Source organism: Zonotrichia albicollis, chromosome 1 (assembly GCF_047830755.1).
Source record: "Zonotrichia albicollis isolate bZonAlb1 chromosome 1, bZonAlb1.hap1, whole genome shotgun sequence".
NCBI lineage: Eukaryota > Metazoa > Chordata > Aves > Passeriformes > Passerellidae > Zonotrichia > Zonotrichia albicollis.
The window spans coordinates 114,709,473-114,728,543 of NC_133819.1; the positions used below are offsets into that span (position 1 = coordinate 114,709,473).

A 19,071-nucleotide genomic window follows, 5' to 3' on the forward strand; every position below is an offset into this window, starting at 1 on the left:
TGTGTGGGGAAAGAAGGTGGATTTCACTTTTGGATTCAAGACTACTTTTTCAAAACACAATCAAATCCAGGAGTGAAATCAGTACTTAAAGTCGTTTCTTCAGTTTTAAATAAGAACTGAATTGAGAGGAATTGAGTGCAAAGTTTTGGTAAAAATTTGGACTCAAACCGGAAATTGTCACTTGACATACCATCAGATTATTATGAAAGAAATGAGATTATCTCTAAGTTTCCTTTGCCACAAGGAAAAAAAACGACAAAGGAGAGCTGTAGAGCTTCTGGTCTCACCACTGATTCAAACTGTGAAGGATCACTTCATTGGCTTTAGCAAATCCAGTACTTTATGCTGCATGTATAAAGGGAGATATTGACATGAAAACCTGGGGATGGGAAGACCTGTGTGTGATGTTACACAGAGGATTGCAGCAAAAACATATCATGGGTCAGATATGCAACAGCAGCTGATAACACCTCTCTCTCCTTCTCACCTCAATCTGTACTGCTGATATCTCCTGCAGTTAACAGGGAATCCCGCCCCTTCATTAATCCTCCCTTTAAAGCCCCTGGAGCTTCCTTCACACTCATGGCACACAGCACAAGCGCCTGTGAGGAAGGGTTGCAGAGTCTCTGTCTGGTTCCCATCACTTTTAAGAGCATGATAAAGCAAATGAAAAGAAAGTATAATTTTCAAAGGTGTTGGATTCTTTCCAATGCCTCCATAATCAATTTAAAGAAGCACATGAAAGGTAAGCAGAACAAGTGAAGAGGATTTTCAAGAATATTTACTCTTTGTGTGACTCTACTCTCTTTAAAGGTACAGGAAATTTCTCCCTAACATCATAGACAGCAGATGTAAATTGGTATCAGAATCAAAGTAGAGCATAACCCCTTTTATCTGGTGATAATCTTTTTTGCAATTCCTTGATATTCAACAAGCACAATTCAATAGCAAGCTACTTTTCAAAGTCCTTAGTTAAAGTGTAAGGAAATAGAATGGGGACAGGCAGGTTGCTCTTTCTAGATCCACAGAAAGCAGTTTGAACAGAAGCTTTTCAGAGAGAAGATTTTGCAGCTAATATATATTGAAGCATCTTTTCATGCACAGACTATAGGCAGTGATTCTTTTCCTTGCTTTAAATCACAAAAGGAAACCACGAGCAAACAATGGCTTTAAAAAGAGAAACAAAAGATAATTCAACTTTATACACAGTCTGCCTCCCCACAGCCCCCTGCATATCTATGTATACACATGAAGGAAAGGATTTTAAAACACCACATAACAATAACTATCCAAATTTTTACCAAAAATGAGAACAATTCTGTTGTTACTCTAACTTCAAATATTTGAAAACTTGTTCCCTAAAAATTATACTTTCTCCTACTTTTTTGTTGCTACTTAGCCATCAGCTAGATGTAGTTATCACTACAGTATATGTAATAAGTATTACATATGGTTTTTAATAATGATCCCACCAAATAAGGTTTATAGCATCTGTTTGCTAGCTATAACACGCAACAAAATGTGTTTTGTTCCTTAAATTGACCTGTTTAAGCAGTGTAACATTATCATATTATCACAAGTATGTTTAATCTATGTTTTGAAGAGGATAAGATTATTGCCCATAAGCCAGCGTAAGCCTTCGTCCCATTTTAAAGGAAAAGTTAAAGATCAAAAGTAGGGAGCATAAATACACAAAGCCTTGGCACTCTCCTTCCATTTCAGCACTCTGCACTGACCTCTACTGGTTTCTCCACTTTACGTTTCATCAGTATGAAACAATCTACTTTTATTGAAGTTTTGCACTCTTTTCCACAAATTCTGGGATTAAGTAAATTGCATCCCACCCTGCTAACTTCTCCCTGATTGAAGGTCATAAAAAGATCAAGCTTGCACCTACTGGTGGCAGTTTACCTTTAGTGAATGAGACACTAGGAAAAGTCATTGGTTAAAAAACTGTCTCACAGTATATAGATGCAGCTCTAGGTGGATATTAAATCTGAAAACTCTATCTTAACACATTTATTACTAGTAATTTGTTCTATTTGTTTTTAATTGAACTGCTATTTCACGTCTCATGTGGTAATTAGATGTTTGCTTTATAAAATCTTGGTTTTTATTATAGAATTCCAAGCATCTGACCTATGATGATCAGAAGTACTACTGCAACACAAATACCAAAGTTGTGAATATAAATTTAACATCTTTAGTCATCTCCATTTGAAATAATTTTGCTTCACAGAACGTGCTTCTCTCTAGAAGGTTCTTCAGTACAAATATTTGCTTTAATTAGGGCAGACCTTGCAGCTTTTATAACCACACAACAATGAATCAAAGTACAGTAGCAATATAAAAGTATCACTGTAAAAACTTTGCCAAACCAAAGTCATTACCCTGTCTTACTAGGAGGAGTGATGCACTCACCACATCTTTTATACAACCAAATGAATTTCAAACTATCCATTTTTAACTGATCACAAGAAAAAACAAAGCCCTAGCCTTTTATGTGCTTTACAGTAAAAAGCAACTCTAGTTAGTCATAAGTAAGTGAGTAAAGTTTTCCATTCTCATTTACCAAAGAACACTTTCGTTGTCAGCAAAACCCAAAACTTTCCAATTTTAAAAGCATATTTTTCGATCTCTTTGTTATGAAATTCTTTAAGTATGAATAACAGTTTTACATATCATGAGAATTTCTTTTCCTCTCACCACTCCACCAGTGACTCAAAACAAACTTTTAAAATTTTTAAGTCACCCATACAGTCTAAAAAAACTCCCTTCAATTGCTGACCACAAAAAAAAAAGAGAGTTTTGTTGTTCTGTTGATATAGATAGTAAAGAGGATCACATATTGTTAATTTCATTTCAGAATAGCAAGTTCCCTATTATACATGAAGCTATTTTTTGTAATAGTGTATTTCTCTTTCATTTTCCTTAAATACCTTTCTAGATCCTGAATGTAAACAAATCACTGAGATATTCAGCATGAATCTATAACATTTTATACTGTATAACTATCTGAATCTGACATCCTCTTTATTCTGGTTGGTTTTAAATCACGTTCTCCGACTTGTGACACTCATATTTCTCCCTTTTGCTGCAGCTGAATCTCGCACTGTTCCATCCTGTCAGTGCCAGGGAAGCCCTGAGGGAGCCTGGGGCAGGTGGGGCTCCCCAGCATCCCGGAGGTGCTGGTCCCCCTGCGCTGGCCAGCAGAGGGAGGAGAGGGGGAGCCTGCAGTGCCCTCAGAGCCCGGGGCACCGCATCCCCCTCTGCTCTGCCCCCGGGCACGGCGACAAGGGCAGCCCCAGCTCCACTGCCCGTGATGAAAACCCACTCCTGGTCCTGCCCGACTTGGTGACAAAGCCGCTGCTTTGTGTGGCTTTGCCTCTTACCTTCACCCAGGGGCGGAGGATGGGCGTCCACAAGGTTGACGTGTGCCGGTCTTGCTGGGTTTGCCACCACTCCGATGCTCACGCTGCTGCTCCTAGGACTTGGATGAACAACTGGATCTGTTCTGCTAATTCTGTGCTGTGTTAGAAAGAAAACACTTTGATGCTCTAGAACTGGGCCTTTGCTCAATGAGCAAGTACATGATCGTTCTGAGATTTGCAGATCAGCCTCTTTTTCCACATGTGGGAAATTGAAAATCTCGTTAAGACTTCCTACAACTCATGAAGGAGTGAAAGACATTGATTTTCACTGAACAAGGTGTTGACTGCATGACCATGAGACCATCTTTTCAAAAGGCATTTTAAAGCAGTACTTTCGGTCAGCTCTGAGCAAAATATTCCACAACAGCCCCAATAACTTTTTTCCTTACCTCTGGTATCCCAGTGAGGTCACATTCTGTTAAAAACATCCTGTCAAGCTTGGTACAAAAGGGCTCCAAAGAATCAGAATGCAGAAGCTATGCAACTTGCTGACTAACTTTGCTCTGTGTTATTTACCAACCACACAAAGAAAATGCTGTCTATTCAAAACACAGTTCAAAACTCTCTTCACAGAAAGTGAGTGAACAAACAGTCCCATGTCCGACGCTGTAGTCACATCTCCCATGAGGCCCGGTGATCGCTCTGGGGCATGGGACGGAGTGACACCACCAGCAGTCACTACAAGGCACTTTTGTAAACAACTTGTGTGTGTGTGCAGAGAAGGAGGAGGAGGAGGCGGGTGTTACTCTTCCTCTGTCTTAACATTATGCCCTATTTGCTTTATCAGGTTGAAGCAGAACTTCAGTCTTGCTTAGTCTACTGAGTGCATTTGCTGCAGCCCTTGCACAGGATTTTCCTCATTATGACCTTTGTTTTCTTCCAGAAGGGATCTAAAAGAAACATATGGAATTTGTGCAGGATCTAGATTTGGAACCCTGGAGCTCAGCTAAGTAGCAGAAGTTAACTCAGAATCTTCAAGACTCATCACAGAAGCTGACAAACTCAGTTACTTTACTTCATGACCAGAAAAAAACGGTCTAAATATTATTAGACCAAAATGGTCTAAATATTATTTTAAATTTATCTATTCTTTTAAGTTCTTATCCCACTAGTCACCCCAAAGCCACATCTTGGCAGAGAAGCAGAAATGTCTTTTTCAGCCCTGTTTAGGAAGAGAATTACCATACAGACCCAGCACTTCCAGCACTGACCACTGGCCTCCACTCACACCAAGCCAGTCCAGTGTCTTTCCTTATACTTATAATAAATCACAAACAACTGTTTCCAGACTTGGAAGAATAAATAATTGTTCTCATTAATCCCTTTGGAATTTCAGTCTTTAACTGTCAGACCAGCACTGGAATCCTATTTTTGCCACACAATCCAAACCATCCTCACTTCTTATCTCCAAGATATGCCTTCCCATGCTTGATTTTTTTTCCTTAGCATTTCTTTAGTAAATATTTTTTGATATATTTTCAAAGGTCTAAAAGACAGTATTATAAAACACCTGCAATATAGGTTTGTAAGAGGAAAACATGAGACATGGTGACATTATGTTATAAAGTAAACTCAAGTCGGAATTTTCTTTTATGGGTCTTGATCAGCACTTTTAAAAACATTTATAGGTTTGTGACATAGGTTATTTCAAATCTATATTCCAGGAATAAGTACCATTCCAGGTATGACATGAAGCACATTCAACTGCTGATATTTTTCAATAGCTGAATGGTCCATGACAAATAATTGGATAGCAAAAATACAGCTTTTAAATTGTAAAGGTTTTCTAGAAACACATAAACCCTTAAGTTACCTAGATACATTTCATTCATGCAAACTTGAGAACACTGTCTCTAAAATACTTATGGTGAAAGATCTTACCAGTAAAATTGTCCAAGTAACTCAGGATTTTTAAAACAAATACGATTGCTTTCTCAGTATCCAACAATCAACCAGTTTTGGTTAGAGCTGTGCCTCGTCAAGCAGTACCATTCTCCAAAAGCAACTACTTACAAATATCAAGTGAGCCTCTACTTGTCCATAATAGCTGAAGATATCATAACAGTTGTTATTGCTTTTCAGTCAAGACTTTAAAAAACCAATAGGAAGTTTTCCGCTGATCTTTGGGAATTTTTTATATTTCAAGTTTACAGTATAAGTTCTCATCTCATTAAAATTAGTAATTTTCAATAGAAAAGTAGTCTTCCCCTTTCCCAATAACCTCAGTTTTCCACTTAATTTTCCATATCTCAGGAACACATACCTTGCATACTAAAATACTGCAGAATGCAGTGGGCTTTTTTCACATATAACTATAAGGTCAGAAAGTTTATAATCCCTGTTTGATGGACTGGGAAAACCTTAGTTAACTCTAAAGCTTTTTCTGAGCCCTAGTAGCTATTTTTGAATAAGTCAGAACCAGCATACAGAAGGCTGAACACAACAGCTGGGTCTATAAAATACTAAGCTTCTCAAATCCAAGTATCTGATGACTTTTCTTTTTCTGTTCCTGATCCTGTAACAAAATTTTGAAAGGTACACTTTATTTTCATAGGGAACTCCACCAAACCACGTGAGTGAAGGGAATCTAGCAATTAAAATTGTGTTCATATCATACTCCTTCATATAATTCCAAGATAATTTTGGGTTTTTTTTACTTTGTTGATCTTTGTGGGTCCCATCCAACTCAGTATATACTATGATTCTACAAAAATCAGCAACACTGTTGCAAGAGAGCAAAAAGTGGAGATATTGCTGTGTTAGAGAGATACTTTCATGTTCTCTTGTTTAATGCAGTGGATTTCTGTTTTTTGATGCACCTGAGGTTATGTGTGCCAGAAGATCTTTTTGTCATTTGCATCCTGACATTCTCTGGCCCACACACAAAATGGTACTCATTGAAGGGTGCTTTTTAGGCACTGTCCTGCCTTTGAATCCTTTCTAGAGATGGACACCTGTTCCCTAAATTTTTGAGATCTGGACTGTCAGTGACTCCATTCAACTTCACAACGTTTATCAGGTTCTTTTATTCACCAGTCTCAAAACTGAGACAGCAAAGTCAGGCACAGATTAGAAGTTCCTCCTCCTATCCACTTACAATCTATTAATTTAACAAGACCAGCTGCAGTCGATATGTGTGCTTTTCAAGAATTTCCATATACCTCAGTCTCATGGAGAAAGAGGGTTAGAAAGTTTAAGTTTTGATAATGATTTGCCAAATCCCTCACATGGGAGCTAAGATATAAGCCTAAAAATATGTTTATTGCCAAAGACTCTTCTCTCTCTCCCAAATGGCTCCACCAGGGAACTGAGATGAAGAAAGACTGATATTAATTATGCACAGAGAGGACACCTAGCTGTAGTCACCAGCCTGATACAGAATTCTCTGGGGATGACAGGCAAAGCTGGCAAACAAACATGAAAGAGGTAGAAAGAGAAAAAGGAACAAAATGCTGTTTCTGGCTATTCACAAAATTTACCCATGACTTTAAAAAATAAATCAAAATACACACACCAAAAAAAAAAATCAATCAGGTCATGGATAAAACAGGTATTTCATAATTCCAGGAGCAACATGGGATACCAACCAGTCACATGCTCCTATCAGGTGATTTAAAAAATAAAACAAAAAATTATTTTTAAAAATCCCACGCTTTCTCCTGTTCCATGTAATTACCATGAATTGCAGTCTGGAGTGATTCTGTTGCAAGGGTTGAGGGGACTGAGGTGAATTTGAAACAGCTAAAAGCTGGGTAAACCACTCCAGTAGTCAGGCTCATGCAAAAGTACTTAACCAGAAACAAATGCTGCTGATGCTTTTGTTCGGGTCTTTTAGTGAAGCTTATTCTGGCCTTCTGATGTGCCTCCTATAGGTTGCCTCTGCCAGGCAACTGTGCATGTGTTCAGAGTCCCAACTGCTAGCATCACATTTATTTATTTATTTTCAACCCAAATAAACTCTTAATGGCTTAACATAAAACATTTGGATTTTTTTCTTTTTTTGAAGCACACTAAATAATAAAAAAGCCAGAAGCACAAAAGGCCATAAGGGAATGAAAGGGATGATTGTTCAAAGCGCTATTAAAAGGTTTGTTGCTTTATTTATATATTTTTTTAACAGCACAATTTCAGAGCCTTTTAAAGAAGACTCCTCCTCCCCAGTTGCCTGCCAAGATAGTACTTAGCTGAGGGAGGGAGAGCCTGCTCTTTAAAAGAAGATGGTATCTATTAGAGAGAGAAAGGAAAGAGAGATGTATAAAAAGGCTTTCCCAAAAACAGTTGTCCAGAAGGGTCAATGAAAAGAAACAAAAGGTATGAGATGACAATTAAATAGAAAGAAGATGAGAACATTAAAGCAGAGCAGACTGAGAGGAGAGGTTTTTACAGCAAAAATGGTTCTGTAAAGGTCATTTTAGTTACTCTATTATACTAACCACAGCCCATATTTAGGCATCTGTCAAGTAGTAATTGCAAAGCGCTTCACAAAAATTAACTGTGAAAGCCCTCTTTCATAGGGTGGGTGGGGGACAGAGACCCACTGGGGGGCAGGCAGAGATCAGGTTGTTTCCACAGGAGACCAGAAGACCCTCAGGCAGCCTAAAATGTTACAAAGCAACAGGCACAGAAAGATTAGTTCTCCTCTTGGTGTGTTGCACTATTTCATGGGAGGTATTAAGCAATTTGTCTGGGTGGAAGACATTTCAAGTGCAGATAAAATATCTGGAGATAAAGCTAAGGTCCATATTGACTCTCCTTTCCTTTAGAAGTAAATATTACAGTCTAGGTCTCACTCTTAAAATAAGTTCCTCCAAAAATTGTCACTGACTGAAAGCCTGTTGTCTCAAAATTCTGTAAGCAATCACCATCACAGACATGACCACAAGCACCAAAGGTAACTCATGGAAATCTGAGTAAATGCTGCAAACCTCAGCATTAACAGTATAGGGCTGGCACAGCTGCCACTGATGGCATGGCTGTGGTGACCTTTGCTGCCAGGGCATGGTCTGTGGTTTGTTCTGGCTGGATTTCTGTACAGCTCATGACACCACTCCTAAACATTAGGGATGAAGTATCTCTGAGAAACCTCCTGTGCATTTGAGGAGGGAGTGTGAAGAGCTGTGTCTTTCCTGGTGGGTTACAGTCAGCTGCATCAGCTTGAGCTATCAGAGCCTTTGGACTCTGGGGCAGTCTGCATCACAAAAGGGGTGCAGAAACCTTTGATACTTCCTTTTTTCAAGAACAAGAAAAAATACTAATGCAGTAAGATATTTTCATCGTAGCTTTGATGCAACAACAAAAAAAAATCATGCAGCTCCCAAAGACAGTTTTATTAGAAACATTTCTATTTCAGAACTGAAATTTCATGCTGTGAAACTAAAGGTACCTTTCACTTTTCTTTAGAAAAGTGTTTTATGAAATGAAGCATCCATTTCAGTGACAATCTCCAAATAAACTTGGCTGAAAACATTTAAAGGAAAACAACTGAAAACTTTTCAAGGACTCTAAGGTTCTCAGACTGAGACCCTAAACTTAATATAAGGGTTATCAAGCGCAGATAAATTTATCAGAGATTATCCTTTTCCTTAACAGGTTATTCTTGCCTGGGTTTGATTTCCTAAATCTCTCTGCTCCTGAATTGGAGAATTAGGAAACACAAAGGCTTTGAAAAGTGGAATGCAGTGTGTCTTTCTGCATGATGACGCAGCTCTGAAGCTGCTAGCACATCGACTTGTGATTCTGAGATCAGAGCAAACTCCAAGATAGGGTCTTTTTTCAGTGTTACCCTGTTTAGTGGGCCTCTCCATGGAAAAGGAAAGGATACATTACCTTATTTATCTGAAGAACAGCAGTGCAATCTTTCCCAAAGGAATTTTTTGAAAGTATCTGAAATAATCCAAGGTTACACAGATTAAACTAACAGATTTCTATTGAAAATAATATGGCTTGTATGCCAGAGTCCTATAAAACTTTCCTTCTTGTATTATACTGTTTTTTAGTGAAATAGTGACCAAACTATGATTTATGCTGTGAGGCCAAGCAACTCCTTGGAAAATCCATTAAAATTAGTGAAAAGAGAGAAAAGTGAAACTTTATCCAACAGAAAGTACAGAAAGGCTTCCAGTACCTAAGGAAATTTACTTTCTATGTGGCATGGCCAGGACAGTGCAATTTCTGTTTACTATCCGGGAAAGACAGAGGGGTCCTTGTCATCTGAAGCTGTTGAGACCCATGTTTCTGGCTGGGGGAAGGAAGGAACCCTGGCAATGCCTCCCTCACCAGTGATGCCATGGGAGGCAGAGCCAGAGGGGCTCCCCACTTGTGGGGCTTGCAACAGACAGCGGGGACGGCTGCAGTCACAGCCATGAGCCTCCTGGGACAGCAGATCAAAGATTCTGTGTCTCACAGAGGTAAAGATTCACTTGATTCAGTGGTGCCTCAGTGTGCTTTAAAGTACAAGACTCTGTGGGGAACACAGTGCGTGCTTTTCCCCTCAATTTCCAGATAAGCTACTTAAATCCATTAGGTGTCTCCAGGGAATTTTGTGAGTAGAGAGTGCACGTGGTGAAGGTGTTCACTTCAGAATCCTCACTTCAAAAACATTTTTGAACTAATCACAGTCTAATTAAGAACAATATGGGAACTGCCTTTTTGGAGAGCCATTAGAAGAGAGACCATCCTGCTCAGAGGCCCTGAGGATGAAGGGGCCAACACCTGACTCACTAGATGTACAGAAAAGTCTCAAGAGGTTTACAAAGTGGGGATATGTGAGGGTGATGCTGATTTTTTTCAGCACTTGCTTTCAGGTTTGAGAAGAGCTTGGGCTGCCACCCAGTGGAGACAGATACAAATTCTGTACCAATTTAGCTTCCCAGTTACAGTAGGACAGTTGGCTCCCCAGCTCTCCAGTAGTGGGAAAGGGAACACCTTAATGATTTTATTGCTTAGTGCCCACCAGTTATTCTGGATCACTACATTCCACCTAAAAGTTCAAACATATTTTGTAAATGCTAACCTAGGATCTTAGAGTTAGACTGAAATTTTGCCTTGCATGCCTGCAGTGGTAATTTCTGTGGGACAAAATTAGACTGATTGATGAATACATTTCCTAAAGAAATAGAGTTAAATATTTGCTACATTATTGTTTCAGCCATAACATAACTTTTATTTTACATTTTTTTGCATTCTTTATGACCATGTATAGGATTTTGCACAGATGGGATCACTTGCACTATAATTTTACTAGCAAAAATATACAGCAAGAACAAAGGATATTCCTACAAAACATCTAAATCAGACTTGAAGTACTGTCAGGATAGATAAGAAAGAAATGGCAATCCCATGTATTGACAGGAAAAATTAGGCACAATTCAACAGCTACATGATTTATGTAGGTGCTATATTATTTTTCCTTCTACTAACTCACATCGGGCATATTGCTGTTCTAGAAAAAACTTACTTTCTGACTGGTTTTCTTTTTAAGCATACAAAACAGCATTTCAAACAGTATCTTGAACATCTTTCTTGTATACAAGAATGAGAAAGTGGAACTTACCAAGGGGAAAATTAAGCTATCTAGTCTCTTACTAAGTTGTGAACAGGGAAAACCAATTCTGTGACCTGGTATGTCAGATTTAACAGAAAGCTTCTGGTATCTTGGAAATTTTTCCCCCTCTTTGTCTGACAGGTGTGCAAATATTTTATGTTTGACTGCAAATAAGAGAATTTCCCTTGTAGGTATTACTCTTGCTTTCAAATCTGCACTTGATCACATCAAGAAATACTCAGTATGTTTCAGCATACTGAGAAAGTGTTGCTTAGATTTCTGGAATGGGATTAACTACCAGATCAGGAATCTTGTACTTGCATATTAGCAGTGGCTTCTGTTAAAAGCTGTTCTACTTATGATATTTACTTGCCAGAGAAAATGGCATTTGTCTATTTTAGAGCTCTGTGGTTAAGACATTCATGTGTGACACATGAACTTCAGACTCTTGCTTCTCTTTTAACAAGACAGAGTGTTTTGAAGCCCACCTCTCATACTTTCAGGGGATGCTGTTTATCTCTTGTTGTCAAAAAACCCTACATTGCCAGATAGCCAGAAAATGTTGCAAGGAGCATCCCTTCTGGGTCAGGTTACATAACTTAAGAATACATATTTTCTCAGGGTGCAAGAGAACAAGTGAGTTTGAAGGACTGTGGTTAGAGAAACAGAGAAAAAAACGTTTCGGCTCTAAGTCAAAGGGAGTTTCCCCTTGTTTTCTGTATTGTGTCTTAAGTCTGGAACAAAACAGCACCTCAAACACTTTGTTTTCTATTTTGGAATGGGAGACCAAAACTCTGTGACTGCACTGACAGCTCTGCTTCTGTGCTTATTTTGTCCTGATCAGAGCTTTACATGGACAGAAGTAATTGAGTGGTTTGAGAGTTTGCTACTGATAATTCCCCCATGCTTATTAACCCATGTTTGATGGACAGCTTTGTGCCTTCACTTCCCTCTGAACTATAATTTCTGTTGCACAACATCTTCAATAGGTTTGGCATTTGCAAACATTTTATTATCTTTGAGCACTCTACATTCAGCTACATAGCAGTGTTTCCGTAAAAAATCTGGCCAAAATTTTGACTTGAAAATTTCCCTGAGTCTCTAGGAGAATTCTTAACAGTTCAATTAAAAGATTACAAAATTTGGAACAAAAATAGTAGAGATTTTACAGCAATGAAGAAATCTGAAATCAGGAAGTGGGGTGCCCTTTTCCAATGGTTCCGATCAACAATTTCTGGTCAACATATTTTCATACCACAAGAGGGAGACACAAGAACATCATTTCTTAACATAAAATCATCCAATGCCTCTAAATCCTGTAAATTATATTTATCAGGAAAGTTGTCTAGACCATTTACTTTCTCATTAACACAGTATTTGTTGTGGAAACGAATGGGCTGGCATAGAAGAGTTTCTATTCCATACCACATCATAGAAAACAGATTTAAAATTCAGGGATATTAGACTTTCACTGATGTACAGGGAAGGAAATATGCAAGAAAATCCAAAATAATCTCCCAAGGAGATAATGCAAATGTTGAGCTTCTAAACTTCCCTCTCAGAAAAAGAGTTTGTTCTAGGAATTCAGAAGTGGGAAAGATTAACTATTTACCATTAAATTGGTCTTGTTATTGTATAAACTTCTTATGGCACCAACATTTTATTTTAGCCATTTAAACCTGCCATCATAAAGAAAAATGCTGCTATAATTTTAAGACAAAAGAAGCTCAGCTAGATAGGTGATTTGTGTTACCATAGGTATCAAATTTCATAATTAGTCATTTGTACGTAAACTTATGTTGATGGAACAACTAACAATCCTCAAGGATAAAGAACATCCACGCAGCATGTGAATGTTTCTAAATTTGATTTACCTCAGAGTAATGCCTCAAAATTCATTTCTCCACCACTTTTGTAGATGGATTGCTCTGAGTTGCCAGACAAATAAAATTTAGCATTATTTTTTCTTCAGCACTGCAGTACAGCTCAGTTTGTTTAAATACATCACAGAATGGACTGAAAGCTGCACTACAGCATTTGCAAACCAGCACCAACAGTGATATAAACCAAGGTAAGGGAACACTGCATTGTCGAACAGCTGTGTCGACAGCATACATGGATTCAAACAATCAATTCAGCACTTGGACTTATTCCAGGTAAACTAGAGATAGTAGTTGTTCTGGCAGCTGTTGATACTCATATCTCTGTAATTTCTAAAAAGCTAAACTGAAGAATATAGGAAAGAAATGAGAATGCAAGACAGAAAGCAGAAAACATCGAAAGCAAAATAAGTCCTGTTAATGTGAGTTGTTCAGAAACTTCCCTGCAGTCATCATCATTGAGCTTAATAATCTAAATATTATTTTAAGTTCCCCTGTTCTTCAAGAGAATTATATTCTCTATAAAAATCAGCACAATGATAACACCGTAAAATAGTCAGTAATTTTATGTTTGAAGACATAACAAAATCAGTTTTTCTTGTTTATTATTTCAATACAGAAAACCCCCTTCATTTTATGGGTCAAATGTAACAGATCTGTATTTCTTTAAAAAGGGATAAAAGCTCTGCAGTTATTCAACTTGTTTTCAAAGGTCCTTAACATAATACATTGCTCTGCCTTACAAAACCATTTGTTAACAGTCAAATAAATTAACCTCTTGAAAGAAGTCCTTGCAGAATTTTGACATTTTTATACATCAGGATATGTAGTATTATTGCAATGCATTTTGAATTAGCCAATAATTGCTTAAAGCTGAATTAAAGTTGCTCTCAGGGTTGAATCAGAATAAGCTTTGTCTTGACAGAAATAAATTAATGGGAAAGGGAGAAAAAACATACAATGTAGTCCCATCAGGACAAGGTTTTGTTTAATGAGAATGGTTGGTTTTGAAAGTAGTGAAACACTTTGTTTTGAAATTGAAGCCAGAGGTGTTAGAAGAGTGCAGAGAAAGTAGCTTAATTTAAAGAAATTTTTCAAAATCTTAATTTTTAATGAAAGTTTTTTAGCATTATAAATTTGAAATACTGATATTATGAGAAAAATTATTTAAGAATAGCTCTACAATGCTTTGGAATATGTATATTATGTTATTGTGTCAGAGAGTCTGACCTATAAGGTTGAACCCTAAAATACAAACAATTAGATATTTATGAAAGATCTATTAAAATGTTTTGCTTTCTAAACACTACAGTAGAAACAACTGGTAGTGTTTTAAGTAGAAAAACAGAGTAGAAAAACAACAAGGTATATATTGCAATAGTAATTATAAAGAATACAAAATTTATTGGAGAGGGTAGATGGATTACAATGAAAAATCCGCATGTTCTTCAAAACTTAGACTTGAGTGTGAGTTTCATAAATGCTTGCTATGTCTTAAAAGGTAAAAAAAAGTACATTATGATCTGAGAAAAGCAATAAATTTAAATGTGGGTTTGGGGTCTATAAATAATTATTGCAGACAACTTATATCTGTAATACTTAATGACTGCTACATTCATTTCATTTTTACAAGTTTACTACCATAGGAAATTTGTCCTTTCAGAAAAGGGAATGAAATAATGAAATCAGAGAAGAAATTGGAACAAAAAATCTGACAAAGAGATAGGAGCAAAAAGAAAAAAAGGCAATAAAATAATCACAAAATTTGCAAATGGATTGGCTACAACCAAATCTACTGAGATGAAATGAGGTACAGTGAGAAGTATCAAATCTTGCCAAAATTATTCCCATCAAAACCCAAAATTCACAGGAGAAAGTTAAACAAAGACACAGGAGAAGATATTGAATAAAAGAAATGCTAAAAAAAGAAGAGAAAATCCTGAAACAAAGTGAAAACAGTAAAAGTGACTGGGATGGTATGTAGTGCAAGGAAATGGACCAAATCTTGCACAATCAATCCTAATTGAAATCACAATATTTCATTCCCTTTCCTGAAAGGAAATGAAAACTTCTTCCTTTCAGGAAAGGGAATGAAATCTTGAAATCACAGAGCAAAGTCTAACAAATACTCTGGAAAGGGGATATGATCAAAAACAAATGCAATTGAAACAGAACCAGAAAATTTGGAAATGGAGTGACTACAACCAAATGCACTGAGATAAAATGAAGGGCAGTGATAAGGACCAAAACTTGCCGAAATTACCCCAATTAAAATCCTGAAATCAGGGAAGAAAGGTACACAAAGAGACAGGAAAAGAATCAAATTGTTCAAAACAATAAAGGAAAAATTCTGAAACCAAGTGGAAGCAATGAAAGTGAATGGGTTGGCAAGGAGTTCAGGGAAATGGACGGAAGCTTGCTCAAATAATTCTCATTGAAATGGCAAGATTCTCTTTCCTGAAGGAAAACCCTTCCTTTGGACATGATAATTTATGTTTGCAATAATTTCTCTAAGATAAATTCTTTTGAAAAAAGATTCAAAGCCAATGTTAAAGACAAGAATTTCACAAGTCTTAAAATTCTTAATCACAGTCCTATACAAGTCATCCACAAGGAACCATGCAGTTAAGGCAACAACTTCCAGCATGACTTCAAACCAAAGGGTGAGATTGTCCCCAATGACCATGAATAGCAAAGTACATGTCAGATAAGAAAACCAGAATCCTTGCTATTGTGCTATCTTGAAAAAAACCCCAAACCCTAGAAACCTTAAAATCACTTCTTAAAACATATGATCCCTGTAACTTCTTTTAAATTATGACTGTCCAAAAAAGAAATTAGTTCTAGAAGACCGTGTTTGCTTCTTTTAAATATTTTTTCTACAGATTAAAGTATTTGTGAAAAAATGACTTTCACTACAAGACATTAACCAACATTTTTTTTTATTCCAGCCTACCTTAACTCTTCTTAAGAAAGAGGAGAAGAGTGGCTCAACTTGCGTACAGAGAGGTACATTGGAATAGAGAAAGCCCAGCTCAGACAGACAGGTGTTTGCAGACATGGCCTCACTGCTGACATGACCTGACATTCTGAATATAATTCAACACATTTAGAAATAAATAAATGCACATTTGGTGCTGTGGCGTGCATTTAAGTCTGTGTAACGTGTGAACAACCATGTCTGATATTTATCTTCCCCTCTCAGCATCTGACTCCTTTTTCAAAGGAAGTGCTCAACAGCCAATTTTATCTTTGAAAGAATATTCTGAGGACATCAACCGGAGTTTTATATAAGAGACACAAAGCTGCCCTCAAGGAGCTTACTTCTACATGGAATGTCAATCAATTTCATTTGGGTTCTCAAGAAGGAAAGTCATCAAAGCACAGAGTTTCTTGGTTTTGTTTTTCAAGCAGCCTAGCAGAGCAATTGCAGATGCATGAAGAGATCAAATATCTTACAACAAACCCTGTGAAGAAAGATTAAAAAGCAGTTATATGTTTCCTTTTGAACACTCTTCATCTAGGTCAAAAAGTCAGTAACACAATGTGAAAGTCAGGTAACCATATAAAATTATGCGTAAGCCAAAGGAGTGGAGTCAGCTGCACTGAGATTAATTAATTAATTAATTAATTAATCAAATCAATAAAAATAGAATTTTACAGGAATACAGTCATTCAGAGGAACTAAACTCTGCAGGGAAGATTTAGTCAATGAAACCTGAAGTTAGGACTGGGAGATATTTGAAATGCTTTTTCTTACAGAGAAGGAAAAAGTGGCAATTCAGAAAACCAAGTAACCAATCTCAGTAATTAAATACTGAATGAACAGAGATTATAGATGCAAACACTTGTGTGGTTATAAAAGCAAAGCCCAACCTTAGAAGCCAGGTGGTACTGAGGTAAATGCAAGTTTGAATAATTCAGGTTTCTGATTTGGCTGAAGAATTGTGGTACCTCATCCTGCTGCTGTCTGATGTCAGGGAAAACTGAATTTCCTGACTGCTCCCTCCAAATACCCATTAAGAAAAACAGCACTTAACTTCTACACTTGGCTGCCCACACCTATGGATGGAGGTTTCTGAAATGCACAGCTTCACAAGGAGGCAGGACATTGATTTCTCCCAAAAAAAGGATGAGTTAATGAAGCTGCTTTTGGGTTTGCCCTCAGATGGAAGAGGTGGATCCACCCATATAATGGCAGGTACTGTCTCAGGACTGTGTATCCCAGCAGAGTGGTGAAATCTTCTAGGATGACAGTGATTGTAAATGACTCAACTCCACCTTAAAAGTCAGGAGAAAGCACTACTCTCAACAGAGTGAGAGTTCACAGAGAGAGCATTGTCAACAAACTCTTTAATAATAGCTCTGCAAATAGATTGGAATTGTACATGTTATTTTTCTGAAAGTTCATGTTTTATGGGATTATTTAGTGAAGCTAAACTTTCTGTCAGTGCTGATTTTGAGCTCAGATATTAGTTAGCTTATTAGCACTTAGCATTCCTAAATTCTGTCCATTAACATTCTGTTGCCATGGTCATTAAGAGAGAAAAAGCAAAACCAGATTGTGAAGCAGAGAGAAGACTCTGCCTAAATGGGTGAGTGGTGTGAGTGGAGTGATGTCATGAGAGATGTCGTAAGAGAGTTAAAAATTTTGTCTAAGGGTATAATTACAAAGACAGTAATTCCCCCACTTCTCAAGCACATCAGAATGGATGGAGAAGATGCTTTTATTTCAGCCACTTTCCCATTTTATTGTCTACCTAAAATAAGAATAGAAGTATCTGATGGATCTGTTGGGAAAGGGAAAAAAGATGATACAAAGACCACTATTTATAAAATCATAAAGCAGTATCTATTGTTTTTCTTTAAGGGTCCTGAAAAAGTTTTAATCTGGAGGTAAAACTCAATTCTTTTTGGATTCTGCTCTATATAATAAGGAATATTTTCCCAGCAAGCTGTGCAGATGAGAGAGTATGGCAAAGTTTCTATCTTTATAGGACTGGTAGTTTCTCTTTAGCCACTTACTTCATTTAACCCAAATTATACACCTCTGGGCACTAATAGCACAGATTAACACTTGGGCTGTTTCTGTACAGGCAGCTTGAACAGCAGACAGAGAAGGAAAAATACTGAACAGGTGTCTAACCATGCTGCAGCTGGAGTTTTTTATAATGATGTAAAATCTATAAAGTAGCTTTTGCCAAAGTAATGATTATTCCTGATTATAGTGCAGAGAAGAGAGTCAATAAGTCAGAATTGATTGGAGAAAAAAAAAAAAAAAAAAACAAAACAAACAGACCCAACAACAACAACAGCAAAACCAATAAAACGGCAACAAAAAAGACAAAAACTCAAGGGAAAGCTTGTTTTGCAAATATTGCTGCCATGTCAACCCCATATCAGACCTCTGACCAGTTTTACTTGAAGTTTTGGACTCACTGGTGTGACAGTTCTCTGCACAAAATTGTAGAAAACTGAATATAAACCACTCCTGCCTCTTCATGATCCTCTGTGATCACTGAGTCCAAGAACTGCAGGGAGTTGCATCTTCAACAAGTCATTAAATTATAAATATTTTGGACACATCTTTGTAGAAGAAAAGTATTAAAAAACTATTTCTAAGGCAAATACCTAACTCATTCCTAGGAAAATCCATCATCCTTGTGTTTTCTTCCTGTGATAATACAAATTAACTTAATAGCTCAAATAATATGCCTGTAATCATATACTAAAAAAATATTTTGATAACTCTAGTGAAGGCTGATTAAAATTCTAGGACAGCATAACCTACAAATACTCTTTATGACAAGAGATTTGACAAAAGGATAGTTTACTCTGAGAGACATTCTGGACATTTTTCTGAAGGTATCCACAAATGGGAATTGCACCTTGAGTGTGAAAAAAATCTTTAATTTTGCAAACTATTTGAAAGAAATGGAGAAAGGGTGGGGGAGTGGGGGAGCAATCTACCCCCTTCTGGTGTTTAGAAATATTCATGTGGGACTACAGCATATTGACAAAACCAAAAGACATTAATTTTGCTTTTGAAACTCTTTTTGTATTTTAGTCCATCCTATATGAATCACTACCTCAGTTCCAAGAGAAAGGTTTCTGCTCTTACCCACCAAACTTAAAAATGAAGACAAGTACAGATTTCCTTCATTGATAGCCAAAGGGGAAGTTGCCACTCCAGCAGCACAGGTCATGTGCTCATGTT

At 37.1% G+C, this 19,071-nt stretch overlaps 1 protein-coding gene across 2 annotated transcripts in view; it reads right to left on the reverse strand.

The window, feature by feature from the left end:
• Positions 1-3,970, reverse strand: part of ST18 (ST18 C2H2C-type zinc finger transcription factor) — a 167,717-nt gene extending 163,747 nt beyond the window's left edge. The window contains exons 1-2 of one of the 2 annotated variants that reach the window (XM_005479288.4): positions 3,821-3,970; positions 3,393-3,528 (exon numbers count right to left, since the gene is read on the reverse strand). In XM_005479288.4, the coding sequence (XP_005479345.2) occupies positions 3,393-3,528; positions 3,821-3,859 (175 nt within the window). In that variant the 5' untranslated portion in view covers positions 3,860-3,970. Of the gene's footprint in view, positions 1-3,392; positions 3,529-3,820 lie in introns of those variants that run through there. The other variant, XM_074550958.1, reaches the window with a different exon arrangement.
• Between the last annotated feature and the right edge of the window lie 15,101 nt (positions 3,971-19,071).